The 27,948-nt window shown below is 44.8% G+C and overlaps 1 protein-coding gene across 1 annotated transcript in view; it reads right to left on the bottom strand.

Annotated features, from left to right (window-relative positions):
• Positions 1-9,663: 9,663 nt before the first annotated feature.
• PPA1 (inorganic pyrophosphatase 1) overlaps positions 9,664-27,948 on the bottom strand; it is a 30,317-nt gene continuing 12,032 nt past the window's right edge. The window contains exons 3-11 of the mRNA XM_074232451.1: positions 20,374-20,427; positions 19,394-19,513; positions 18,451-18,537; positions 16,822-16,948; positions 15,088-15,215; positions 14,334-14,419; positions 13,333-13,402; positions 10,600-10,642; positions 9,664-9,981 (exon numbers count right to left, since the gene is read on the bottom strand). Of these exons, the coding sequence (XP_074088552.1) occupies positions 9,950-9,981; positions 10,600-10,642; positions 13,333-13,402; positions 14,334-14,419; positions 15,088-15,215; positions 16,822-16,948; positions 18,451-18,537; positions 19,394-19,513; positions 20,374-20,427 (747 nt within the window). The 3' untranslated portion in view covers positions 9,664-9,949. The remainder of the gene's footprint in view (positions 9,982-10,599; positions 10,643-13,332; positions 13,403-14,333; positions 14,420-15,087; positions 15,216-16,821; positions 16,949-18,450; positions 18,538-19,393; positions 19,514-20,373; positions 20,428-27,948) is intronic.

A 27,948-nucleotide genomic window follows, 5' to 3' on the forward strand; every position in this document is an offset into this window, starting at 1 on the left:
TTGGCCACATGTGGAAAACTCTCTCCATTTTTCTCTCCTAGAGCTGCAGATTATGTATTTAGAATGAATGAGGAAGAATTGTATTTAAATCCTGCCCCCGACACAAGTTATTTGATCATGATCCCCTACCCTCTGTTAGCCCTATTTTCATCATCTGTAAAGCCAGGATAATACCATATGCAATATCAGCTTCTCAGGTTAATTGTATAGCTCAGATGGGAATCTGTATATGGAATGAGAGCAAGTACAGAGTCATCTACCTGCTCCCAAAGCACATGGAAACTGAATGAGTGGCTTCTGTCAATGAGAGTAGGAATCCTCTGCTCCCTGTCCACCTACTGAGCAGTGTCCCTTTTCCAACTTTTCTTTAAATATATGTGTGTGTGTGTGTGTGTTTATATGTATATATACATATATATAATTTTTCTCAACTACATGTAAATACAATTTAAATATTTGTTTTATTTTTCATTTCAAGTTCCAAATTCTCTCCTTCCTTACTTCTCACCTCCCTGAGATGGTAAGCAATTTGATACTGATTATACATGTATAGTCATGTAAAACGGATTTCCTTATTAGTGATGTTAGAAAATACAGACCAATAAAATATGAAAAAATATTTTTTTAAAGAATACTTTATTTTGCATTCAGTCTCCACCAGATTGCTCTTTAGGAGATGGATAGCATTTTTCATCACATGTTCTTTAGATTTGTCTTGGATCATGGAATTGCTAACTCATTCACTGTGATTGGTGTGAGGTAGTAGTACTTCAATGTTGTTTTAATTTGCATTTCTCTAATCAGTGTGATTTAGAGCACGTTTTTCATATGACAGGTAGCTTGATTTCTTCATCTAAAAACTGCCTATTCATTTCCTTTGACCATTTATCAACTGGGGAGTGGCACTTATTTTTTTATAAATTTAACTCAGTTCTCTAGATATTTGATAAAGAAGGCCTTTATCAAAGAAACTTGCTAAAAATTATTTCATGGTTATTCTGTGTATTTTCTTTCCTTCCTGTTTATCATATTCTGGCTGTCTCCTTTCATCCTGTGTACTCTTTTTTTAAGGCTTTTTTGCAAGGCAAATGGGGGTTAAGTGGCTTGCCCAAGGCCACACAGCTAGGTCATTATTAAGTGTCTGAGGTGGAATTTGAACTCAGGGACTCCTGACTCCAGGGCTGGTGCTCTATTCACTGTGCCAGCTAGCCACCCCCATATCCTGTCTATTCTCAAAAGTATTTTGGTTCTGATAACTGCTCCTTCTAATCCTTCTGTCCTTCTATCAGCCCTGCCCCTTTCTTTTATCCATTTCCCTCCTATTTTTCTGTAGGGTTAAGATAATTCAATATGATGAGAGTAAGAGAGACATTCTCCTTCCACTTCCCCAACTTCTCCACTGGAAGAGTTCTTTTGCCTTTTTTTTAATGTAAAATAATTTACCCCATTCTACTTCTCTGAGTGCCTCCCTCTTTCTCATCCCTTAAATTCTTTTTAGATATCATCCCATCATACTCAACTCACCCATGTCCTCTGTCTATGTACTGCCCTAATAATGATGAAGTGCTTGGGGGTTACAAGGATCACTTTCCCCCACTTGGGAATATAAACAGTTTAATGTCATTGAATCCTTTATAATTTCTCTTTCTTATTTACCATTTTTGTGCTTCTCTTGAATCTTGTCTTTGAGAGTCAACTCTGGTTTTTTGCCCTCAGGAGCACTTGAAAGTTCTTTTTTTATTGAATATCCATTCCCCCCCCCCCCCCAAAGGATTATACTCATTTTTGCAGGGAAGGTGCTTCTTGGCTGTAATCTTAGCTCCTTTGCACACCAGAATATCACATTCCAATCTTCTCCTAAACAGCTAAATCTTGCATGATCCTAACTCTGGATCCACAATATTTTCTCCTTGACCCGGTAGTTCTGGAATTTGACTGTAATATTCCTGGGAGTTTTCATTTTGGAATCTTTTTCAGGGTGTGATTAGTGAATTCTTTCAATTTCTTTTTTAATCTCTGGTTTTAGAATATCAGAATTTCCTGGATAATTTCTTGAAAGATGATATTTGGGCTCTTTTTTTGATTATGGCTTTCAGGTAGTTCAAAAATTCTTAAATTATCTTTTCTAAATCTGTTTTCCAGATCAGTTTTTTTCCCCAATGAGATATTTCACACTTTCTTTGATTTTTTTTTATTCCTTTGATTTTTGTCAATCGTTTCTTGATGTCTTGATGAATCAATAGCTTCCACTTGCCCAGTTCTCATATTTAAGGTAATATTTTCTTCAGTGAGCTTTTGTGTCTCCTTTCCCATCTGACCAACTCTGCTTTTTTTGAGGAGTGCTTCCCTTTAGTAGATTTTTCAGTCTCTTTTACCATTACTCATATTGGTTTTTAAGATGTTATTTTAGATTATTTTTTCCAATTACATGTAAAGATAATTTTCAACATTCATTTTTTGGTAAGATTTGAGTTTTACATTTTTCTCCTTCTCTCCCTCCCTCCCCCGACAGCAAATAATCTTCAGTATTTTGGGGCCTCTTTTACCAAGCTGTTAAAACTCTTTTCGTGATATTCTTGTATCACTCTCATTTGTTCCTTAATTTTTCCTCTGGCTTTCTTATTTGATTTTTAAAACCCTTTTGAGTTCCTCTAGGAATTCTTTTTGGGTCTGACATCAATTCACATTTTCCCTGGAGGCTTTGGATTCAACAGTTTTGACTTTGTTGTCCTTTTCTGAGTTGGTGTTTTGAGCTTTCCTATCTATCACTAGAGTAACTTGTTTTAATCAGGTTCTTTTGTTGTTGTTTACTCATTTTTTCAGCCCATGACTTGACTTCTGTCTTTATGTTAAAGTTGGATGCTGCTCCAAGACCAATGGGAGCACTGTCCTAAGCTTCAAGTTTTTTGTGCATTTTTTTCCAGAGCTAAGTCTGGGGATCTATACGTTTTTGGTTCTTCCAAGGTGGTGTGATCAGGAGAGGGGTGGTTCTTTCCTGTGAACGACCACTAGCACAATTTTCTGCCCTGCACCTGTGACCAGGATCCCCACTTTCCTGGGGTCCCAAACTAATGAACTGGTTCTCCTCCTCACCCTGGGACTGCCACCAGCTCCTTCCATGACCAAGGCAACAGTATCAGAAAGGAGACCCCTTCCCTCTCCTTCAGACCAGCTGTCTGACCCTTTACCATCTTGGGGGCTGAGAGTTCTGGAAGTCACTGCTGCTGTAGCTGGCACCTCTAGGGTCTGCTACCAGTCTGCCCAAGTGAGGGGTGTTCTCTGGCTGGACTGCACTCCTTTCTCTCCGTGGAGCAAGAGATTTTTCCTGTTCACTCTCTATAGCTCCAGAATTTGTTTTGAGGGATTATTTGAAAGTTGTTTTGAGGGGAATCTGGGAAAAATTCGGTCCCTGCCATTACTCCGCCATCTTGGCTCCACTACCCCCTACCCTTTTCTGGACCATCATGCTTCCTCAGCCTTTTAAGGAACCAACCATTGATGCCTGTGTTCCCTAGGACCTGTCCTTTGTCCTGTTATCTTCTCTTCTTTGGCAGTCTCATTGACCCCCACCACTCACACCTGCAGTCCCAGTCTGGACCCTGAAGGCAGGTAGGAAAGACAGGAGGCTGAGAAGAGGAGGGAGAAAACCTTCAAGAAAGATGGGACAAGCAAAGACACAAGGTCCCATGATGGAGAGTTGTGTTCATGGAACAGCAGGGAGGTCAGGGTGTTAAATGGAGGAGAAAAAGAGTATAGAAGACAAGGAAGGAAAGAAGGAAGGGAGGAAGGAAGGAAGGAAGGAACGAAGGAAGGAAGGAACGAAGGAAGGAAGGAATGAAGGAAGGAACGAAGGAAGGAAGGAAGGAAGGAAGGAAGGAAGGGAGAGAAGGAAAGAACCAGGAGGTGGTTTCCCAGAATGAAGGCTGCAGAGGCTGGCTCTCAAACTGGCCCTGAGGCCAATTAAATGTTGATGAACAGTTGGGGTGTCAGTGATGATGATGAGCCTAAGACAATCTGGCATGTAAGAGGGTTCTACTGCTGAGGTAAGTCTTGGTTGTAAGCTCAGGCTGTGATCACCAAGTGTCCCCTTTATTATGAAAGATTTTTGCTGAAACAGCAGGGGGCCTCCTAAGGCTTTTTTATTTCAGTTTGCAGCTGATCTAACAGATCCCAAACAAAAACTTTTTTTCTGGAATTGGGCCCCATCCCAAGATATTTTCCAGTAATCTGGCCTAGATTTTCATCAGTGACTTCTCAAGGGATATCAGATAAACTTAGAGTTTTCAGATTCCTCATTTAAATTTCTTTTCAAATTATTGTTTTTAAAATGGATCATAATTATAAGTACTTAGTTCAGAATGATTAAAATAACTTATTAATTAATTAACTTTTCTGAAGCAAAGAACCATTTTCCCTAGTGAAAAAAGGCCCAAATTGCGAAATGTCTAGTCATATACAGTTTGAGAGGCTTTCTCTTCCTTCTGAGCCAGTTGTTGGTCTGAATCCTCAGGGTTACAATTTTTTTTTAATTTTTATTTTTTAAATTTAAAGCAATGGAATTAAGTGGTTTGCCCAAGGCCACACAGCTAGGCAATTATTAAGTGTCTGGGGTCAAATTTGAACTCAAGTGCTCCTGACTCCAGGGCAGGTGCCCTCTCCACTGCGCCACCTGGCTGTCCCATCAGGGTTACAATCTAATCAATATGTTCACCTTGAACCATTCTCTACTATGTTTTCCTGGTCCTGGTCATTATACTGATGAGCACAGGGGAGTATAGAGTAATATGAATGAACTTCATTGAGCAGGTGGCACTAGCAGAGGACAAGGAGCTGGAGCAGGCCTGGGCTAACCAAAGGTCTGATCAGGTTGGGGTCAATTCTTTTGTCTCCCCTTTACACTCATATAGCCACAGGCAGACCTCAATCTTTGTATTTTTGTGTGTGTGTGTGTGTGTGTGTGTGTGTTTAAACTAACAATCTCTTCTATTCTGTAAAAGTCAGTCCCCCTACATTCCTCACAGGGTCTTTACCTTTTTGGTGTCATGGACCCCTCTGACCATCTGGTGAAGCAGATGGACTCTTACCAGGATCATGATTTTAAAGACTACAAGAAAATGTTGAATATTGTTTAAAAGTCAATGAGATATCAGTTGCTACATCAACAACATAAGCCAGGAGAGCGTGAGTGACAAGGAAAGGCAGAGGAGCATGAGATATTGCTCCCCAAGGGCAGGCTGCACTCCCAAAGGAAGACAAGAAATTCAAGTGAGGAGTGAGTGAGCTTTCAAAAGGGCAGGAAGATTAGGAAATTAGGTGTATGTTGATGGGGGCAGTAGCACAGAGAGCAAAGAGGAGGTAATTAGGGCTCTATGGAGGAGGGGTGGTAGCTCAGACTTCATCCTTTCAGTGATGGCAGGGACATTGTTTTGTAGTTAGGGGCTAGTTTGATGCCTGGGAGGGGCATGAGTCCCAGGAGGGGGCAAAGTACCTTACTAAAAGTTCAGTAACCTCATCTCCCAGCTTGGACTATGGGGTCGGGGATGGGAAGGGGAAAAGTCAATGTTAATATAAGGCATGTGGTCAGTGCAGAGGGAACAAATTATAGAACATATTTCTCTCAACATTTCTCCTCATTCATTCCTCACTCAAACAATTTAGGACGAAGTTCATTTGGGAGTTGGGGAAAAGGTCTCGTTTCTTCTGAAACTTTCTGCATTCTTCCATCCAAATTCACAGATCCCCTGAAAGTATCTCCATGAGACTGTAAGCTCCTTGAGGGCAGGGGCTTTATCTCACCTCCCATGCGCCAGGCATATATTTAAGACTCTTGCTGTTGACTGATGGATGCCTTGGGCCTTAGTTTCCCCACTCTATAAAATGATGCTGGACATATTCCATAAGACCCTTTCCAGCTCTAACTTGTGATAAATCCAGGACCACTGGGAAGCAGTGAAAAATTGCCCTTGTCTGATATGGATCACAGATTATTGACCTTTCCTGTCTTCTTAATTAATTGTTTTAAACCAAGGCTGACCTTTGTAGATGTGGGCTGTTTAATGAGTTAGAAATGCCAATGGGTAGTAGGAGGGACAGCAAAGAATTTCAGTCATGGATATTATTGATGAGAATATTTGTGCTTGGAAAATAAAAAATAAACAGGAGCAAGATTTCATAGGTCCCTAAATTGCTCTGGTCCCCCAAAATGAGAGATTTCTTTTGGAAGGGAAAAAAATAAGTACTATAGGCTGGGAAAAAAATTATATAAAATTGTCCCTGTAAATATATATCTATATCTATATATTTATTTATATTTATATATATTTCACTGCAAAAGGTTGAATTTTTAAAAAAGTCCTTCCATTCAAATGCAAATGTTTTATTCATTTCTATTATCACTACTCTTTTTATCTTTGTCGCTTGGATTCTTGGTCTCTTATTAAGAAGTGTGATTCAATCTGCCCTCACATTCTGTAGAAAAAAGTCACAGTTCCTGCTTAGGCAGAGGCGGTGATATGATGTCTACTGGAGTTGGCCCTGAATTTGGATTTGAAGACAAATGATGTAGGGGTGATGGAATCCCTAAATGAAGGGCCTCAGTTTCCTCATCTGTATAATGAGATGACACTGGATTTCCACTAAGATCTCTTTTAAGGTGGCCCATCATTTCATCTGACTCCTGGTTACTTTTATTTTGGGGGTTTCTTTTTGACTTCAACTGAGAAAGATCACAAAGAACCCAGCCAAACTCACCTCATTCAGATTTCTTATCAATTAATTACCAAGCATTCTTATTTATTCTAGATTTTAAATCTATTCTCATTTATTCTGGATTCTAATCTATTTTTATTTTAAATTAATGCCTTCCCAAATAGAATTGCAAATTAGTCCCTGTCTTGAGGTGTCCAGAAAGGTATCAATCCAGGTGTTTCTGGGATAGCTTATAATGGCAGTGTGATCATCACAGAGACCAGATGTAGTTTGGACTAATCCGGGTTCAACAAAGATGGAAATAGAAAGTTAGACTCCTTCCCCTAAAAAAGTAGATCCATTGTGAGAGCACAGGTTTTTTTTTTAGGGTTTTTTTTTTTGCAAGGTAAATGGGGTTAAGTGGCTTGCCCAGGGCCACACAGCTATGTAATTATTGTCTGAGGCCGGATTTGAACCCAGATACTACTGACTCCAGGGCTGGTGCTCTATCCACTGTGCCATCTAGCTACCCGTGAGGGCACAGTTGTAACTGGACATGATCTGGCAATGACATCAAGTCCCCCACAGGTAAAGAGCAGCTACAAATTAATGTTTAGAATGATGTCAGTTCATAAATTGTCCTGACATTCATTAAGACTGGCACCACATTTTAGGGGGATTCAATGTTCATCTCTCTAAAGACAACTCTCCAGAGCTGTTTATCCAGCCCTTATCTCTCTCCTAATTTCCAGTCTCACATCTCCAGAACTGAACTCATTATCTTTGAACAGAAGTCATCACCACAGCCTCCCTTCTTCCTAACTTTGCTGTTACAGTCAAGGACACGTCTTGAGTCTGCAAACAAAGCCTTATTCTGGCTGGTTTTGTCTCTAAGGGAGTCTCCTTATCCATTTCCAGGCTTCCTCTTGTTCCCACTTGCAAGCATTCCTGGCTGGTTTTTGATGGTTGAGGGGAGAAAGGGAGCATGAGGGAAAGATATGAGAAGGGGAAGCTTTATTTATCAAGTAAAGTATCAGCAAAATTAAGACAGAGATTAACAGGAGGTCTTGGTTTAAATTCTGTATTGGTGCCTGTCTCTCCCCAACTCCTTTTAAAATGGCTTAATACATTCTCAGAGAAAATGGATTTTTTGAAAAATTTAAAAGTCCCATCTCTGGACCGTCATGACACTGTGACTCATGTCTGGAAGCAGCTCCCTCACTTCCCTGGATCTTGGTTCTTTTAAAACTGATAAAATGGCACCATCTTCTTCTCTTCCCCTGCTATGATGCTTGGCTTGTACTTCCACACACGTGTCTGTGTCCCTCCCTGTATGGATACATGGAATGAGAGCTCAGGGAAGGCAGGAACCGTATTTTCAACCCTCTGGTGACAGCACATCGTAGGCATTTTGACCTAGGGCATCATAGAGAGACAGACCTGGCCATCTGCACTCACCTCCTGGGTCCCTGCGGGTCCCCGGATGGGTGACTTGAGACACCACCTTGCTTTCACACTTTGGAAGAGCAGAGAGCTGACACAAGCTTTGAGGCCTCCTCTCCTGCCTTTGCAGATTAGGAAACTGAGGCCCAGGAAGTTTGGGTGACTGGCTCAGGACTGCAGAGCCAGCAGGTGTCCGAGGCCGATTTGGAACCTGGTCTTCCCGCCTTTGGGCTCAGTTTCCTCCCATGTAAAATGGAATCAATATAAGACTTGTAGTCATCACCCCAGAGTTTTTGTGAGGGAAACAAGGAAAGCTACGCAGAACCGTGAGCAGCAGCAGGAATGACTGCTGGATGGGGAATATTTGAATGTAATTGATTTGCTATAGGAATTTGATTCTATGTGGCCTTGCCAGCTCCTCAGGATGGTCAAGGTGGATCGAATCCTTCATCACTTGGAGACTCTGGAAGCTCTCACAGGGGAGGGGAGTGAAACCCTTCCATGCCCCCTCCCTACCTCATCCTTGGAGGTTCTTGACTGTTCTTTCCTGTCAATCCTTGGGAGCAGGAGTATCTATTAGACCTGCCCACATGTTGACTTAGAAAATCTTATATTATGTATGTTAATTATTATTTTTGTTCATTGGTTCCCAATCACATTTTATTTATTTTTTACAGGTTTTTTTTTTTTTTATGCAAGGCAAACGGGGTTAAGTGGCTTGCCCAAGGCCACACAGCTAGCTAATTATTAAGTGTCTGAGACCGGATTTGAACCCAGGTACTCCTGACTCCAAAGCCGGTGCTTTATCCACTACGCCACCTAGCTGCCCCCTCCCAATCACATTTTAATCTGATCAGGGGCTGCGTGTTTATGGAGGACCCACCCCAAATGACCCTTCCTCTTGCATTCTTCCAAATTGGGTGAGCAGCAGCAAAGCAGCATCTGGACACTTTACTGGGTTCCTTCCCTAACCTAAGCTTTTGTGTTCATTTTACACACTAATTTGAAGGTGATAGAGCTAAGCATCCTTAATAAGTTAGACCTTATTAATAGATATTTCTGGGTTCCCTCTTGTTGGGGGTGGGGAGATAAAGTCTTTCATCATACTTGAAGGATGGCAAAGCTAGCTGTGAATGATCTCCTTTGAGCCCCGAGATGTGAATGTGGCTCTCTCCTCACCTTTTACAGCTGAGGAAACAGGTTCAGGGGTGAAGTCACAGTTGTTGAATTCAGAACCCTGCCCTTTCCCCCACTGCCTCAAGTTTGACTGCAGGTGGAGGAGCCCTTGCTACATTGGGGCTCAGTGTCTAGAATGGGAGACTAACCCCCCTCCTCTTCTGGCTGCCTCCTCTGGGCCAGTCTCATCAGGGCTGAATCGATGGCCATACAGCTTTCCATTCTTAATTTCAAGGTGAATTTTATGTTGAAAAAAAATGGGGACATCCTATCAAACAGGAAGACCTGGGCTTGACTGGCAAATGTACCATTTCAGATGTTTTGATGTTAAAAAAAATCCATGATTTCCAACTGAGCTTCAGCAAAATAATTTTATTTCCTAACATACAGCAAACACATACATCCAAAGCAGACTTGCTTCCGCACATTAATCTCTCTGATGATTTCCAGGCTGGCCCTGGGGACAGGGAGAGGGAGATATTGCTCATGGGAGGACAGAACATTCTGGATAACTCAACTAGTTAACATGGACCTGGGCTTCAATAAAGCTGCCTCTTCAAAGCTATGACTTTGGAATCTAGGATTTCTTGCTCAAGGGAATGCAATGGCGATGGTGATGGCGACAGCTAAGTTTTGGGTGCCTTTAGTTGCTCTGGTAATAAAACCATTTGTCCACTGTATGGAGACAAAGAAAAAATCATTAGTATCTGTGCTCAAACAGAGTCCCCTTATCTTTCAATGCAATGGGACCCAGTGTTCACTGGTCCTTAATGCAGAACCAAGGGCTGCCCTGGGGCTGGTCCTTTGAAGGGACATGCCTGGAGGTCACTAGGCCTCAGAGTCTGGAGAACATCAGCTCTTTGAGGGCAGGGATGGCTTCATTTTCAAACCCCAGTAGAGGTTTTGGAAATGCCTCCTAACCCATTGGGCCAAGAGCTGGCTGAGTTTGGTACTGAGGGGGCCGGTCTTCAGGGGCCAAGCACGCCCTGACTGGGTAGCCACTTGTTAGAAATGGGTTGGTTTGACCAGCCTCCAACAGGCGTGCTAATTCACTAGACCTGGGTACTGGGGGGCAGCTTGGGTTGCAGTAGCTTGGCTGTTCCCCACCTAAGTAGTGCCTAACCCCCTGAAGCCTCTTCTCGACCCTAAGGGAGGTTTCCCTGAACAGGGAAGTCACATAGGGGCCTGGGGCCTGTGGCTCCCCCTTTGGGTTCCAAATGCTATCATTATTAAGGAGGGAACACCTCCCGCAGAGGCTGAGCTTGAGTTATCAGGTAACAAAGTGGACCTTACCATCTGTGGGGAGGGTACAGGTGGATTCACAAGGTGGTGGCAGCTATAAAAAAAAGAAAGGATGTCATTATGGTTACAAATGAGAAAGAAAGGGGCAGCTAGGTGGCACAGTGGATATAGCACCAGCCCTGGAGTCAGGAGGACCTGAGTCCAAATCCGGCCTCAGATACTTAATAATTACTTATCTGCGTGACCATGGGCAAGTTGCTTAACCCCATGAGAAAGAAAAATAAAGATGATGGTCCTGGAGTCAGAGGATCCAGATTCAGATTCTGCCCCTGATGTCTGCTGGCAGACAGACCTGGAGCTTCGGCAGTGGCATTCCTTCCTTCCTGCCAAACCCTCACTGAGTAGATGCCAAGTCTGTATGTGGGTCTCCCAGACCTGGATCTAGGATCCTAGCAACCATGGCTCACCATTGGTGCCTCCTCAAGGACTCAGACATGGGCCCAGTCCTTGAATTTCCACACAGCAGAAATGCCCATCTGTGCTCTGATCCAAGGAGGGCCCTGCTCCAACTGACCCCAGCTGCTCTCTACTGAGGGGCTCCTCGGATCACTGGGGGTCACCATCTGCTGGGGAGGCTTTGCTCCCTGGAGGAGCTGGTCAGTGAGGCCTGGCCAGGGACTCCGAGGACAAGCCTGCACTCACACTTGTGGGGAGCCCGGTTGGTCCCTGTCCCAACTGCATGGCAGGGGAGGATCTGATGAGGACTGGGCACAGTATGGGCCACTCATCGGAGGCCTCACTGGAGTCCATGTTCCCCCAGCACAAGGCAGCAGGCCGTGAAGGAAGAGAGGATGTCAGGGCTGGGCCACCCCCTCCAGACCACAGCCCAGGCTGGGCATCTACCTCTGCTTGGTTCACGGCCTCTTCTCAGAACCATGCCTATGATAGTACAAGGCAGACTAGAAAAGCCTCTGCAAAGGAGCCCATTATGTTGCAATATCATCCTCGGAATACTCCTTACAAACAAGTCTCAGACCCTGGCTCAACAAACTGGTCCTGCGGCTCCAGGGAGGGCAGCAGCCACCGGCCCTGATGCAGGGTGTGTGAAACCCCAGTCTGCAGCTCGGGCTCCCCAGAAGGGGGAGAAGAGGTAGAGCCAGGGCTCTGAGGAAGAAGATGACAAAGCACAGAGTGGGGAGCCAGGCTTGGGGCTGGAATCCTGGGCTGCCTCGACCACCCCCATGCCGGCCCAGGGTTCCACTGGACTGTTCCAGGTCACTACCACTCTGGACTATACTCACTATGACTCAGTTCTCCAGATGAAACAAAACTATAAATTCCCAGCTATATTAGTTTCTCAAATATATAGAAAAACAGACTCAAATTTATAAAATATAATCATTCCCCAATTGAGAAATTGATAATGCACATGAACAGGCAATTTTCAGACAAAGAAATAAAAGCTCTCTATGATCATATGAAAAAAATGCTCCGAATCATTCCTGATTAGAGAAATACAAATTAGAACCGCTCTAGGTACCTCCTCACCTCTCAGATTGGCCAAGAGGACAAATAGGGAAAATGAAGGTTGATGGGATGTGGGAAATCTGGGACACTAAGGCCCTGTTGGTGGAGCTGTGAACTGATCCGGCCTTTCTGGGGAGCAGGCTGGAACTCTGCCCAGAGGGCTAGCCTTAGATCTAGCACCGCCACAAGAAAGGTAAACTCCCACGCAGAAAACTATCTGGAGAGCTCTTCTTGTAGTGGCAAAGAAGTGGACATTAAGGAGATGTCACTCAGCCAGGAAATGGCTGACAAGTTGGGGTACGTGGTTGTCAGGAACCACTCCTATGCTGTAAGAAACAACCAGCTGGACGACTCACATGGATGGCACAAAGGGAAGTGAAGGAGACCACTGAACCCAGCAGGGAAGGGAGTAAACACTCCATGGAGACACTGGGGAGGCCTCAGCTCTGCCCGGCGGCACAGTGATCCAGAATGAGCCAGAGGACCGGGGAGAAAGAACCGGCCGTGTTCAAGTACAGACGGAAGCAGGCTGTTTTCCCCTTCTTTCATCCTTTTTCTTTTCTGAGTCTTCTTGTACAAAATGACTAATATGGGCATGTTTTACCTCATTGCACATGTATGGAACCTCTATGGAGGAGCGAGGGGAGGGAAGGGATTGGGAACACAAAACTTTACAAAAACCCAAACATTTAAAAAATGGTTTTTTAACATGGAATTGGGGGAAACTAAAATGTACTTTACATCTATGGCTATTTCAGGAGGTTTCCTTTTATCTCTCCTCTTAGGAAAGGATACTCCTGAGAATACCACTTGGCACTCCCTTCCACGCACCTAACAAATAGTCATGCTGCCAAACCCGATCTCAGCCCTCTCCACTGCTGCTAGAGCAGGGAGGGGTGCCACACTCAGATGGCTGCAGGGCCCCTCATCCAGTCAGCAGACTATTTTAGAAATCTAAGGAATCTACGTTTTTTATTTCCTTTGCCAATATCTCCCAACTACACTTTAGTCTATGAGCAGGCGGCCATGTGCCTGCGGGCATCCTAGAACACTCAGCAGTTAATGATGGCACATAATCACTCCCTAGGATGGGATAACTTGACAAAGCCCATCAGCCACCAATTTGTTCACCCTGGGATCTCCTCAATCCAGGGTCCTGGAAGTGCCCAGAGGCCCCGGTCCCCCGATAGTGAGCCCTAAACACACACTGAGAAGAAGTTTGCTCTGTGCTGGCTCAGCCCCACGCCATTCACTTACCATATCCACAATCGCCTTGGCGGACTCTGCGCTGCACTTGAAGGGACTGTCCTCCACGGTCGTGTTCATACTGTGTGTAAAAAAACAAAACCAATATAGAATCAGAGCAAGTCTTGGCACTCACAAGTCTTTGCAAAAGGTGCAAATGTGGGGCAACGAGGTGGCACAGTGGTTAGAGCGCCAGCCCTGGAGTCAGGAGGACCTGAGTTCAAATCTGACCTCAGACACTTAATAATTACTTAGCTGTGTGACTTTGGGCAAGTTGTTTAACCCCATTGCCTTGCAAAAATAGTTTATGGGGAAAAAAGGATGCAGGATATTACAATGACTGAGTAAAATGAGTGAGACCAGGCTCAATTTTTGTCCAGTAGATTAAGAAAAATTTCTTGCCTTGACCAACACTGCAACAAACCATGTCCACAAATTGGATGCTGGCACCTACACTCATTTTATCCTGGCTCCCCTGGGGGACCTGGCATGCCCCAGAGATGCTCCTCTTCTAGTGGCCTAGCTGCACTGAGAAGACAGCAGGGGTCCCTACCTGAGGGATCCCGCTGGGTGGCTGCTGGCTTCTTTCTGTACCCAGCCCCCAGGGCCATAGTCCTGGTTGCGCCATGACCACCCCCAGATGAGGCCGGCCACAAGGGTAGAGACTGTCCCTCAGGGATCTCCAGGTCCCCACCAGCATCTCCTGCTAGAGAGGGTCTCAGGAAAACCCATGAGTCTCTGGCCAGGCCCTAGGAGCCCAGAAGACAGAAGGCTCATAGGTATCCAAACAGCAGGGTAGCTGTGGTGGTTTAAACCTGGGCTCCTAGGTCAGGTCAGCCTCCAACCCAGCCTGGTGGTGTGGTCCCAGGCACATCATGTCACCTCCCAGGGCAGGAGGGGACTGACTCTCTGAGAGGTCACTGGCCGCATCAGGAGAGGGAACTTCTCTGCCGGGAGGCCCCCATAAAGTTGAGCAAGGACAGGCCACTGAGCTCCCAAGAGCTCCAACCTACCAGTTGATTCCTCCTCCCTCTGTTTTCTTCGCCACCAACGCCTTCCAGTGGTCATGAGTGCTTTTAATGATGTCAATGGCAAAGTCCTACAATCCAAGAAACATGTGCTGGGTTAGAGGCTCTCCTAGCACCAGGACCTGGGATGTCCTGGGCAGGCCCGCCCCCTCCCATCCATGCTGCATCTGTTGGTGGACTCTCTGACGGCTCCAGGGAGCTCTGGAGACACTGGTGGCTGGGGGAGTAGCCAGACGCTGACCATGTGACCCTCTCCTCTCTGCCTCAGTTTCCATAACTATAAAATGGGGACAATACCAGTACTATCTCCTGGGGGAATGGGGAGGAGTCAAGGAAGGAATCCTTCTAGAGCCCTCTGCACCTCTTGAAGCTCAGGATGAATCAATTATTTCTCTGGTCTACAAAGCCTTTCAGATTTGTTTCTGTAGAAGGAAAGACTGATCCTGCCCCACAGGGAAAGAGCCCTTTCAGATTCCGCAAGGAAGGAGAAGCTCAAGGTGGAAACCAAGCCAGGTAATGTTGGTCCCAAACTGGATCCTGACCCATTAGGACCTTTACCCTGTGACCTCAGGGGTCTCAGGGTAGCAAGAAGTCTAAGGGCCTGGGATGCCCGTGCCAATGTGAACCTTCTTGTTCTCACCCAGAAACTCTGGGATTCAGACATGGGCTCAATGAAAGAGAGGGTTCCCTCAGACTTGGGCAGAGACCCCACGCCCAGCCCAGGGGAAGCCCATCTCACCTTATCCTTGAATTCTGCATTGAAAGCAAACGCATTTTCTGGTTTCCCATCAGGCACCTTGTACTTTCTAAACCATTCCACTGTTGCTTCTAGATACCCGGGTTTCAGCTTTCTGACATCACTGATATCTAAAAGTAAATAAATAAATGAATGAATAAGCCAGTGGGATATATAAATATATCTCTTCCACAAATGTCCAATTTTTAGCAGGAACAAAGAAAGCATTGCAAGACTTGTGTTATGAGTCCAAAAGGAAATTCCAACTACTTCTGAAAGAAAAGCTGAGTCTTGTCTGCAATAGAGCATCCCTAGTCTCTCCAGCAGCACGGAGAGAGGGGGGGGAGAAGGAGAGGGGACCCACAGAGCAGCGGGAGCCCTCCCATCTCGTCCTGCAGCTGCCACATGCCTGGGGACCCACCAGTTGTGTTAAGCCTAATGCCACCACTCTAGGTTTCTGTTCTTTTAAGTAAAATAGAGGTGAGGGAGACTTAAATGATATCTAAACACTTTATAATGCTATTATTTGAAAATTTTCCAATTGATCAACACAAAAATTAAAAGAAAAGATTAACCACTTCCAATTTAAACCAGTTGAGGTATCCTGAGAGAAGGCTCACTGGAAAGAAGGGAGTCAGTAGGATGAGGGCTGTGAGCCAGAGAGAGTGCGGGTTCAAATCCCACCTCTGATGACCCTGTAGTCACTCAGTCACTCTCCAATTCCTTCCAGTTTTACATCTAGAATTCTATGAATTTTTTCACATCTGGCTAATATTTCCAGAGTCTATGACTGGCTGAAAGCCCCGGATCAGTTGTCAGAGGCCTTGGGTCAACTTCTACCTAGATGCTTCCTGCGTGCCTTAGGTAAGTTCCCTGACCTGTTAAATTTCTGCTGGAGGATTGACATCGGCTATTCCCTGGACAAGAGTTTTCCATCATGCAGCTGAGCTCCCACTGACTATTATGGACTAAATGGACCAATAAGGAGAGGCTATTTTAAAAAAAGGGTCTCTCTGTCTTTCCCTTAAGGAAAACCTGATGGGTAGGGTGGAGCAGGAGGCAAGAGAAGAGGTTCCACCAAGCCTGGAGGTGGAATTGCCCTGGTGGTCCCACTGAACCAGAGAGGGCTCTTGTGAGGCCCACTCAACAGGGTCTAGGACCCGCCCCCCCAGCACCAAACCTGAGCCAGTACAGAATCACACAAGAACAGACTGCAAGGAGGAAGGTGTGGGGAACCAGTGTTGTTACAGTGCCTCCCCCTTTCTGCCAACACTGGCACATAAGCCTAGCTACTAATCTTCACCTGGGTCCCAGACTGCCTTTAGTGGAATGAGGTCGTGGGCGAGAGGCAAAAGGCACCAACTGTGTCACCCTGGCTTTGGGGGGGGGGGGTCTTCCTGTATAAACTGTTGGTAGATCCCTCCAGACAGTGATGCCAGTTTAAACCCTGGCCTGCTCCTCATTGCCTAGGTGACCTTCCTGGGTCTGGGGTTCCTTATGAACAGGGCTGGAGAGGAGAGACATGGGGCTTGCTTCTTAAACAGGAAGGGTGGGTGTTTGGCACAGTAACTCAAATCTGAAATGCAGCAGATTTGGTGGGAGATTTTCCTGTACTTCTCACATTCCAATGATGAAAGGACAAGAGCCACAATGACCGCACCCTTCGGGGGATGAGCAGGGGGCTGTCCAGAGAACAACCAGACCCAGCTGCTCTGCCTCCGACTGAGCAGGACTTACCATTGTAGTTAGCAGCATCGGGATCTTCCACATTGATCGCAATGACCTTCCAGTCGGTTTCTCCTTCATCAATCATCGCTAATATGCCCAGAACCTTCACTTTGATCACTTCTCCTCGTGAGCAGATCTAAGAGTCAAAGCCCAAATCATGACTGTGGCAATGCTGGGGAACAAAAGGGCTTCCTGGGCCAGCAAAGAGTGGCCAGGCTTCAGGAGGGGTGGGGAGGCTGGGATTTAATTACAGAGAAAGAGTTAAAGGTGGTCCTGAGGGCTCCTGAGCTCAGTCTGGAGTCCTGGGTCAATAAGAGAGCCCCATCCACTCTTGGCCCTACTGAGCCATGACCCCTTGGACTCCTTGGCCAGGTCACACCCTCTCCAGGATATCTCTTCTCTGTGAAATGAAGGCACATCCAAGGTAACCTCTAAGGTCCTTTTCAATGGTTATAATCTATGAACTCTTTGGGTTTGGCACCACCTCTCTCTCCAGTCTAGTGGCATCACCAGGGCGGACTGTACAAGAACCAAAGAACACGCCCAACAGCCATGCAATGGGAGGCAGGTGGCACACCAGGAAGAGTGCAGATGAAGAAGCAGAGGCCATGGCTCTGATGCCAGCTCCCACACCTAATGGCAGGGGGTGGCGAAGAGTACCCTGGACAGGGTACTCAACCTTTCTTCCTTCTCTACAAAATAAAGGCCAAATGAGATGACTGTCATGGCCTTCCAAGCTCTGAGTCTGGAATCCGTTCTGGACAGTAGAGGCCCTGTACCCCCCACGGCGGACTTTCTGCCCAGGTGCTTTCTGACTTTAGGACCCCAAGCCACAGTTTGGTGGCATTTAAATAAGAGCTCCAACATATGAGTGAAACACATACATATGTTAGCTACTGTGACCTGAAGAAACAGAGCCATGGCCTGCCAAGGGAGCCAGCAGGAGGGGAGCTGAGAGCCAGAGGTTGTGGGTTCAAATCCCACCTGCAGGCACTCAGTCACTCTCTCCAGTCCCTTCCGGCTTTACATGTAGAATTCTAGGGATTTTTCCACATCTGGCTAATGTTTCCCAGAGTGTGTCATCGAAGAATGAGAAGGGACCCTTTTTCAAGGGCACTTTGTCCAGGTTCCTTCAGCAACCCTCATTTCTGGAGAGAAATTCATTAAGATCAGCCCAGACTGACCCATCTCTACTAGCCCTCTGGAGCAGCCAGGACAGGGTACATTCCCTGTCAATCTACACAAAGACCCTATACTGTGTCCCAAGCCAGGGGTCTAGGGTTCTAATCACAATACCAACACTATCTCGCTCAGGAGGAACAAGCAGCAGAGATCTACATGATGATTCACTGGACATTTTACATAAAGCATCTCAGTGGGTCCTCACAAAAGTACTGGGAGGTGTTCTAAGCAAGCTGAGGTCCTTGTCAGTGCCCCAGGGCCTCTCCAAGTCCTCTGTAAAAATGGAGGTGGCGGGTCTGGTGGACATGCCATCCCACTGCATTCCAATTCTATGTAATAGGCCAATTGATTCTTTATTTCAACACCCGGAAAAGGGACTATGAGAGCCACAGAACACCAACCAGCAGAAGCCCTTTTCGGAGGGAGCCCTTCCAATAAAAGACAATTCTCAGTTACCTTGCTTCCAATCTCACAGACATCAATGGGGTCGTTGTCTCCACAACAGCCAGTGTGCTGGTCTTTATGGCCCGGATCTTCCCAGGTCTGACAACAAGAAGACACAAGGCTTTGTAGGGGCCCGAGGGGTCTGCTCTCCACTCCCACTCGCCACCCCCACCCCCCGCCCCGGTGCAGGCCACTCGCCTCCGTCTTCAGGGACAGACTACAAGGACAGGTCGGGATTCCAATCCCAGGGAGGGGGACGTTTCATCTCTCAGAGCCTCAGACAAGACTTGTCTAAGTCAGGGTGGGATCTGCCTCAGTTTCCAGACAGAATCTGACACATCAAGACAATGACTCGTTAGGGGAAGTCAAGCTACCATGCAGGAAGCTTTCATGAGGCACCTACTCTGCACCAGGTGCTTTCCAGGGGCTGTGGATACAGAGGCAAACATCCCTGCCTTCAGGGAGCTCAAATTCAATGGGGGAGATAACGGAGGTGCTTGTATGGACCACACAAAATCAATAAAGGTCATTTCTAAGGGGAAGGGTATGTGCCAACAGTTGGGAGAATCAAGAAAAGTGCCTGGGGAAACACTGAAGGAAACTAGGATTGCTGAGAAGTGGAGGTAAAGAGGGACTCTAGCTTCTGTCAGCTTCTATGACAAACACTTAATTCTGCAAATGCTCTTTTTAGGGAGTTTTGTTATAAGTGGTGAGAGTCTGGGGTCTAGTCAACCATGCAATGGAGGAGAGGTGGGCCTGGGCTAGACCAAGACCAGAGAGGACTCAGGAGCGGGTGGGGGCTTTGTCTTTCTTTGCATCTCCAGAGGTTCAGCCAGAGTCTGGCAAACAGGAGTCTAATAAAGGCTCTTCTCAGGCATCTCCAGGGCTGACCACAAAGCTTTGCACACAGTCAGCGTCTACTCACAGCCTCTTCATTTGGGGCACAGGAACGTACCTGAGGGATGGCCCCATAGTTCCAGATATAGCCTTTGTGAGGAAACACGTTGGCGATATAGCGGAGCTTTCCTTTTTTGACATCTTGCTTAATTGGGTTTAAAGGGTCCTTCGTTGCGATCTGAAAGAGACAGGGCCACACCTTGTATGGCAGGCTTGCTGGCAGATGCCGGGCAGACAGAAAAATGGGAACCCTTGACCCAGTTTCTGAACTGTCTATACTATAGTCATAAGTGACCAAATCTACAGTTTTTAAAATCACAACCAGCCCTTTTATGTGGTAGGAAAAATAAGGGAAAAACAAGAAAGGCTAACCTGAAATCCAATTAATTAGGCATTTTAGACTTAAGATGAGGCTAAATCTATGGGAAAGTAGTCAATCCAGAATCAGAGCATACAGGCCTGAAGTCAAGGTCTTCTGTCCACCATCTGGGTGACCTTGTCTCTGTGCCTCAGTTTTCTCACTTGTAAAATGTCAGGGTTAAGGTGGCTGATCTGAGTCACCCCAGCTCGTGAGCCCGAGTTAGCAGTTGCGCTGGGGCTCTAAAGGGGGGAATTTCTACAGGCAGATGGAGTTAAGGGTGGGTAGAGATGACAACAAGACTGTGTGTGTGTGTGTGTGGGGGAATCTAGAGAGCTGTCTGGGAAATAAGAATTCACAGAGAGGGTTTTATGGATAGGGCTTTCCTCACAACACCCTTGTAACATAGGTAGGGCAAGGATTATCACCCCCATTTTACAATGAGGAAACCAAGGCTCAGTGAGGCATAAACTTGCTGCAAATGCCACAGAGCTCCTGCTAAGGAGCTCTGGATTTTTAACCTCTAGCCCTTGGCTAGTGTATCCCAGGACGCTTGGGGCAGGTGGGTAGGACAGCTGAAGCCAGACGGAAATGCCAAAGGAACGTGGGATCTCACAGAGTCCAGGGATGCCATCAGATAAAAAATGTCCCTGGACATCCTACAAAAAGAGAGCGATTACCTCCATCTTTGCATTCGTCCATCGAGGTACTTCCACAACCATGTGGAACACATTCTAAAAACGAAAATAAAAGAGAAAAGGTGAGGGGAGAGTTGCTCCTAAAATCCCATACATTGTGGGTGACTGAGGGGTCAATTTCATCTTGCTGATCCAAAGGTAAGGTGTTCATTTTATTAATAAAAACTCTTTTTTCCTTCCAATTATCAAGATTCTTTTTCTCCCTCTCAAACAAGCAAAACAAATTCTCATGCTGGATAGGATGGAAAATGTGTCTCATCCTGCAACTTGAGCCCACCTCTGCCTGAGGAGGGGGGAATCTGCTTTATTGATCCCCTGGAACTGGGCAGAGTTCCTAAATCTTTCAAAATTGTTGTACAATGCTATTGTATGGGATGTGCTCCTGTTGTTATGCTCATGTCACTAGCCATCAGTTCCTACAAATCTTCTCAGGTTTCTCTAAACTCTTTCACCTGAGCTGGGCATTGTCCTGGGCTCGTGTCTGAGACCAGATTTGAACCCAGGTACTCCTGACTCCAAAGCCGGTGCTTTATCCACTACGCCACCTAAATTTGTTTTTTTTGTCCTGGGCTCTTGACAGAACTTAAATGCTAGCAGATGTTCAAAAAGAAGACATGACTATAAAGGCAGGAGAGTGACTTTTCTTTTTGGTTTTTGCTAAGCAATGGGGTTAAATGACTTGCCCAAGGCCACACAGCTAGGTAATTATTAAGTGTCTGAGGCCAGATTTGAACTCAGGTCCTCCTGACCCCAGGGCCAGTGCTCTATCCACTGTGCCACCTAGCTGCTCCCTAGAAGAGGGACTTTTAACAAAGAAGCAAGTTTGGATGTGCACATCTTGGTAAGCACTGCCTGAAAAGGCGATGTCAGGTCTCCCAGGGGAGGACGATCGCTCCAGAACTGCTCCCACAGCCCAGCGTGGGCCTCAACCTGCTTGTTTGCCTATGTGCCTCCCATAGTGATCTGTGTCCAGTCTTGTTTTTAAGTTCTGGGTTCTCTCATGAGTCTCTCGAGGGGCCTTTCTGCTAGTACTTAGATACAGACCTGAGCCAGTACCCAAGACCTTTTTAGCTGGGTGAGTGCCCAGTTGGTGCAAGGAGTCATCCACAGACTTATCAAAGATAAGATCCAGTAGGTGTGCTGAAAAACAAGCAAGTTTCCCATTCTAGTCTGCTTCTACTGACCCCTTGTCTGGACTAGTCTGCAATGATCTTCAAAAGACCTCCTCCTTCATGCCCCCATTTTGCTCATTCATTACCTTGTTGGCTGTGGAATCTTCTCCGGGAACAAGTCTGACACTTCACATCACTAGTCCAAACTCACTAGCCTCACTAGCCTGCCATTCTACAACCTGGTCCCAACCTATACTGCAGTGCTATATCCTATTATGCCACATCCATCCCCAATGCATTCTGACCTCAATAGGTAGTATGGTTGTGATGGTTAGAGCACCAGACTGAGGCAGGAAGACTTAGGTTCAAATCTCAATAGTGTTGACACAACTGGATAATCCTGGGTGAGTCATTTACGCTTTCTGAACCTGTTTCCTCATCTGTCACAAATGGCACGTATAAAATGAAAGGGTCTATAAGGTTCCTCCTGGCTTTCCCTGGGTTTCTGTATGATTTCCCCATTCCCCACTCTTCCATGAAGTTTTCTGTCACTTCATGATCCAGAAATAATTTCTCCCACTGACCTTCTCCTGCTCTTTTATGTTCATGATCACATTTTTCAACATATTCTATTTTTGTCATTTGTATGCAGACCTTCTCTTGTACAACTGGATTTTAAGCTACTCAAGGCCAGTTTTATTGTGTACCAAATTCATATGAGAGAACAGAGCTCTCTGCACATGGTAGGTAAATAATGCTTATGGAATAATTAATAATCATCTACCTGATTCAATCAAGGGTTTTTTTTAATGATTACTGAATGAAAAGAAATCCATTTTTCGACACACTGAATGATCACTGAGGTTATTAAAAAACAAACAAACAGAATGCAGGTTTGAAAATAAACCTTAAAAGAGAAATGCCCCCAAATGTTTTCAAACAAGGGCAGAAGTGGGGAGTGAGTATGAAGTTTGCCAAGTAAATGCCTTAAAGGCTTACGCTTACTTGAACCAAAAAAAAAAAAAATCTGCTTCCTCTTTGTATTGACAAAGAATTCAAAATTGGGGAGATGACCATCAACTGGAGAATGACTGAACAAGTTATGGTGTAGGAAGTACTGTTGTTTGGTACAAAATAACAAGTGGCTGGACTTTAGAGAAGCCTGCAACGACTTGCATAAAATGATGAGCAGAAGCAGGGGAACACCGGACCCACTAGCACGACACTGTGAAGTGATCGACTAGGATGGATGAGGCTCCTCTCAGCAGATCAGAGATCAAGGACAATTCCAAGAGACCAGTTATGGACGATGCATCCACAGCCAGAGGAAAAACTATGGAATCTGAATGCAGAATGTGCACTTTTTAAAGCTTCTTTTATGGTTTTTCTTTCTTTCTTATTATCCTCCCCCTTAATTCTAATCTTTCTTTCACAACATGACAAATATGGAAATATATTAACCACTGCTGTACTTGTATAACTTTTATCAGATTGTTCACCACTATGGGAAGGGGGAGAGAAAGAAGGGTGGTAGAAAAATGTGGAACTAGAACTTGAAAATGGGTAAATGTTGAAAATTCCCTTTGCATATAAATTGGAAAAATAAAGGAAAAACAAAAAAAAGAAAGAAGAAAGAAGCATGCATGCTCCCCTCCTCATCCAATTACAAGTCATATTATTTTGCAGTAGAATCTTATTTACTGGAGTCACATATCAATTTAAATGTTGGCTACCCAACTACAAATTAGATCTTTGGCAAGAACAGCACAAAAATCCAAAACTAAAACCAAAACCAAAGGCATGGTGGGAGAGAGAGGAGAGTGAGGAAAGGGGACTGCATATGGACCATGGACCCCCTGGGGTCTCCTGGGGGTAGGGAACTCCTCGTTCCAATTTTGACTGGTTAATTATTCCAGGAAGTGATGCAGAGGCAGAAGGGCTGGCCTTGGAGCTCCGACAGATGTTAATTAGCTGTGTAATTCTGAGCAAATCACTTCAAGCAAGTCGGCCTCAATTTCCTCATTTGTAAAATGGGGATCATAATTACACCTACTTCCCAGGGTCGGGGCAAGGATCAAATAAGATAGTATGTGTATAAACCTTAAAGTCCAGTAGAAATGTTAGTTATTAGTATCATGGAGAGGTGAAATGACTTGCCACGGGGGTCACTAGCCAATGTGTCTAGAGGACTTGAACTCGCCCTCCTGACTCCACAGCCTCTCCAGTCAAAGGAAGACAGAATCCTACAACAAATGCGTTCTACAAGGTTAAGAGCTATTTGTTACCCTAAGGGGGTGTGTGTGTGTGTGTGTGTGTGGTTGAAAACAAAGGCTAGCTGGGGAAAGCACTACCAGGCAAGGAACCAAGGTAACTTGTGCCCTGAGAACCGCGGATGTCTATGTAATCATGTCCCCCAAGCACAGCATCAGTGCTGAGTTTATCTCCGATAAAGACCAAGGAAGGTGGACCCAAGTATGGCTTTGGCATCTAGCATCATGAGCTAGTGGTGGCTAAGCTAGAAAGAGACAAATCTGCTGGGATACCTTGATTCACCCCATGTTCCTATCTAAGCAGCAGAAAAACTATCCTTGACAAGGCCTTTGCTGCCTATTTACTGTTTCTGGGTCAGATCACCCCAAAATGAAGCTGAGCTACAAAGTTCCAAACTCCAAGCCCCGCTGAGCTGGACAAGAAGATGGGACAGGATGCCTGAGTCACAGATTTCATCTGATACACAGTCTTTTAAAACCTGGCCATCTTCTCCTGTCATCATTACATTGCCTATCTACTGTTGGCCCTGAGACTGTGCCCCAAACCTGCCAAGTTCTCCATCCTCCTTGGGTTCCTTCCACCCTCTGTTCAAATGCCACAGATTCTAGCACCTTCCTTTCTAAGATCACCTCCCACCCACCTAGAGCAGAGCTGTATAGACCTGTTTCTGCACAAGAGTTCCAGTAGAATGTTTTTACAAGGATTGTCTTTTGTTTTTAATTTGTGTTCTGTTTAGTCCAGAATCTAACACACAGTGAGTTGATTAAATGGTTGGTAACTGACTGATTATAGATCAAAATCACTAATATTTTTTAAATTGGGAGCTTATAACTTAGGGGCTTAAAACTTTCAGAATTTGTTTTCTAAATATTTTGCTATTTTTTTTTAGGTTTGTTTGTTTTTTCAAAGCAATGGGGTTAAGTGGCTTGCCCAAGGCCACACAGCTGGGTAATTATTAAGTGTCTGAGGCCAGATTTGATTGAACTCGGGTACTCCTGAGTCCAAGGTCGGTGCTCTATCCACTGCGCCACCTAGCTGCCCCTATATTTCTTTTTAAAAAAATTATGTATGTTTCAACATAATTGACTTTTTTATGTGTGATACATTTAAAAACATGATTCTGAGAAGGGATCCCTAGACATCATGGGGGAAGTCAAACATAAAAGAAGCCCTGCCTACAGATGTCATTTGAAACCCTTTTAAGAGAGGTGGGAAGCCCCTGGGCCAGGCTCAGGTCTCAGGTTTCCTAAAATCCTCGACAATCCAGTGGTTGCTCCAATAAAACATATCCAAGATACCTGTTTAAGAGACCATACTGTACATACTGTAACCCACATTGAACAATAGTCCCAAAGTCCACAAGATGGGAGCATTACTCCATGAAAGAGAAGTCTAGTGTTCATGTGAGAGAACCACAGTGGAATAATGATCACAGCTGAAATCAAACCCTGCATTTGGTCAGGAAAGGAGAAAACAATCGAAGAAATCCCTTATACAGGAATTCAATTTCCAAAAACATGAACATAGCTCTCTTCAAATTCCTCCCAATTTGGGCTTAATTAATTAGAGGCCTGGAAAATTAGTATATTAAAAGACTAGGATCAAATAAATCATGATACTACCCTAGCTACCTGGCAAAAGAAACTATTTTTGGGGATAGTTTTAAAGCTGAAATAGTGGTAGGTATTTGAAAGTAATTCACAAAACTAAACGGATGTTAGAAACGTGGTGGGACAAAAGCACAAGCATGGTGCTTTGTAAGGAATACCACTGTTAATAAAAAGGGAGAAGGCAGGGGTGTGTGGAAGCAGGGAGCAGTCAAACCCAAATCAGGCTGACTATCCCAGGTAAGAGACCCAGACAATGGTGGGCTTCTTTAGGGCCTATGTCAGCACCAGGACTGGATGTCACCTGGGAGATGGGGATGGAGGCTTAACACATAGAAGGAAGTAACTGAACACCCCTCTTAAAACCCAGCCAGATTTCTTCTAGAAAAATTAATTATTGAAAATTGCAATATTGTTCTAACACTAGTTTCCTGGACTTACATATTAACATTAGGAAAGACTAACTCATACTATTTTTGCTTTTTAAAATGCTTTTTTGTTTTTTCTTTCTCATGTCTTTTCCCCCCTTTATTCTGATTCTTCTTTCATAATTTCATAATATGGAAATAATTCAAAATGACCATATATGTATAAACTAGATCAGATTACTTGCTGTCTTGGGGATAGGGGATAGAAGGGAGAGAGGAAAATGTGGAACTAAAAAGAAAAAAATTAGGTAAAAGATTTGTGCTTCCCTTCTTTGCATACAATTACTTTCAGCTACTGCTTCATTCTAGCCTAGGTTCAGTTTCTCTTTTGACTACTAAACCCACCCCCTGGCACCACAGTCCTCACTTTTCCTCTAAATTTCTATTATTACTCTTCACTTTCAAAGGAAATGTCAGTCAAATGTGCAAGGGAAACAAGCCTTGTGTAAGAAGCAATCTGGGTTTGAATTCTGTTTCCTTTACTTACTTACTTTCTACCTATGGGATCTGGGGCCTGTTCACTTAACTTCATATATAAATGTGGTGAGCTTGGAATATGAATCCACCACCTGGATGAAATTGGCCAAGTCCCTTAATGCCCCTAGGCCTCAGTTTCCTCTTCTGTAAAATGTGAGACTTAAACTGGATGTCCTCTGAAGTCCTTTTCAGCTCTATGTCTATTATAAAATACTGACATCATAAGACTGAGATTATCAAATGAAAAAATAAACTGATAGAATTTGTAAACCCCAACATACCACAAAAAGGGTAGCCATTAATCTGAAAACAAAAAAGGATTTCTTAAATAAACTGTGTGACAAATTAGTTTAACAAAGCTTTCACTCTTTAAGAACCAGGTCATCAGCACCATTTGCATTCTGGACATTCAACAGCATCAGCATCAAGAGAGAAATGACAAGCTCACTTCTAAGTCCCCAGGCAAACAGAACTCATTCATCCTAGGAATGGAGATCTCTCCCTGGAAATACTGGTTTCCTAAGCTCTTTAGCAGTTTTTGGGACAGATGACACAAAGGCAGATCATGGAATGTGAACCATAAAAAGGCACCTGGGAACTCAGCAGCCATAAACTGCCCCTGGCAAGGATTTCACTCATTCAGACAGAGTCCTGAGGCCTCAATCAAAAAAGTCCAAAGGATCAGAAGACCCTAGGTGATTACTGTACTTTGGAATAGGCCTTATACTGGCCCACAGAGCCTCTGAGGTTCCCTTCAAGTCCTCTTCAAAGTGCTTATAAAACAGGATTTCTTGTAGCATTATGTACACACACACACACACACACACACAAACACACAGGCAGGATTGTTGAATAAAAGACTGGCTCTGGGGCACAAAGTGATCCCCATAAGAGGATTTCAACTATCTAAACCTCTACAAATATCCATCTTCGCCCTGATGAAAGAAAAGCAGTTTATCACTGGTTTATCTTTTTCTTTCTTTCTTTTTTTTTTTTTTTAAGGTTTTCTGCAAGGCAAATGGCGTTAAGTGGCTTGCCCAAGGCCACACAGCTAGGTAATTATTAAGACTTTTGTCACCAATCAGTTTTTCCCATTTCTAATGGGAAAAATTCTTCTATTTTGGGGGGATGCTCCTCCTTTTGCCTGTAAAAATTATCCTTTAGCTTTCATTCAGGGTCTCTTGACTAGCCCCCTTTCATTGACAACTGCTAGTCTTATCAATAAATTGAAAGTGTAGGGGGCGGCTAGGTGGCGCAGTGGATAAAGCACCAGCCCTGGAGTCAGGAGTACCTGGGTTCAAATCTGGTCTCAGACACTTGATAATTACCTAGCTGTGTGGCCTTGGGCAAGCCACTTAACCCAATTTGCCTTGCAAACAAAAAAAGCTAAAAAAGGAAACATTTAACTGAACACATTGGCCAAATAAAGTTGAAATTAAAAAAAAAAAGAAAGAAATTGTATGGGGCAGCTAGGTGGTACAGTGGATAGAGCACTGGTCTTAGAGTCAGGAGTACCTGAGTTCAAATCCGGCCTCAGACACTTAATAATTACCTAGCCGTGTGGCCTTGGGCAAGCCACTTGACTATTCCAGAGGCCACACTTCCCTTTCCATAACTATTCTTCCAAGCCAATATAAAAGCCTCCACACTATTGGGGATCTG

The sequence above is a fragment of the Macrotis lagotis genome, chromosome 4, assembly GCF_037893015.1.
Source record: "Macrotis lagotis isolate mMagLag1 chromosome 4, bilby.v1.9.chrom.fasta, whole genome shotgun sequence".
Classification (NCBI taxonomy): Eukaryota; Metazoa; Chordata; class Mammalia; order Peramelemorphia; family Peramelidae; genus Macrotis; species Macrotis lagotis.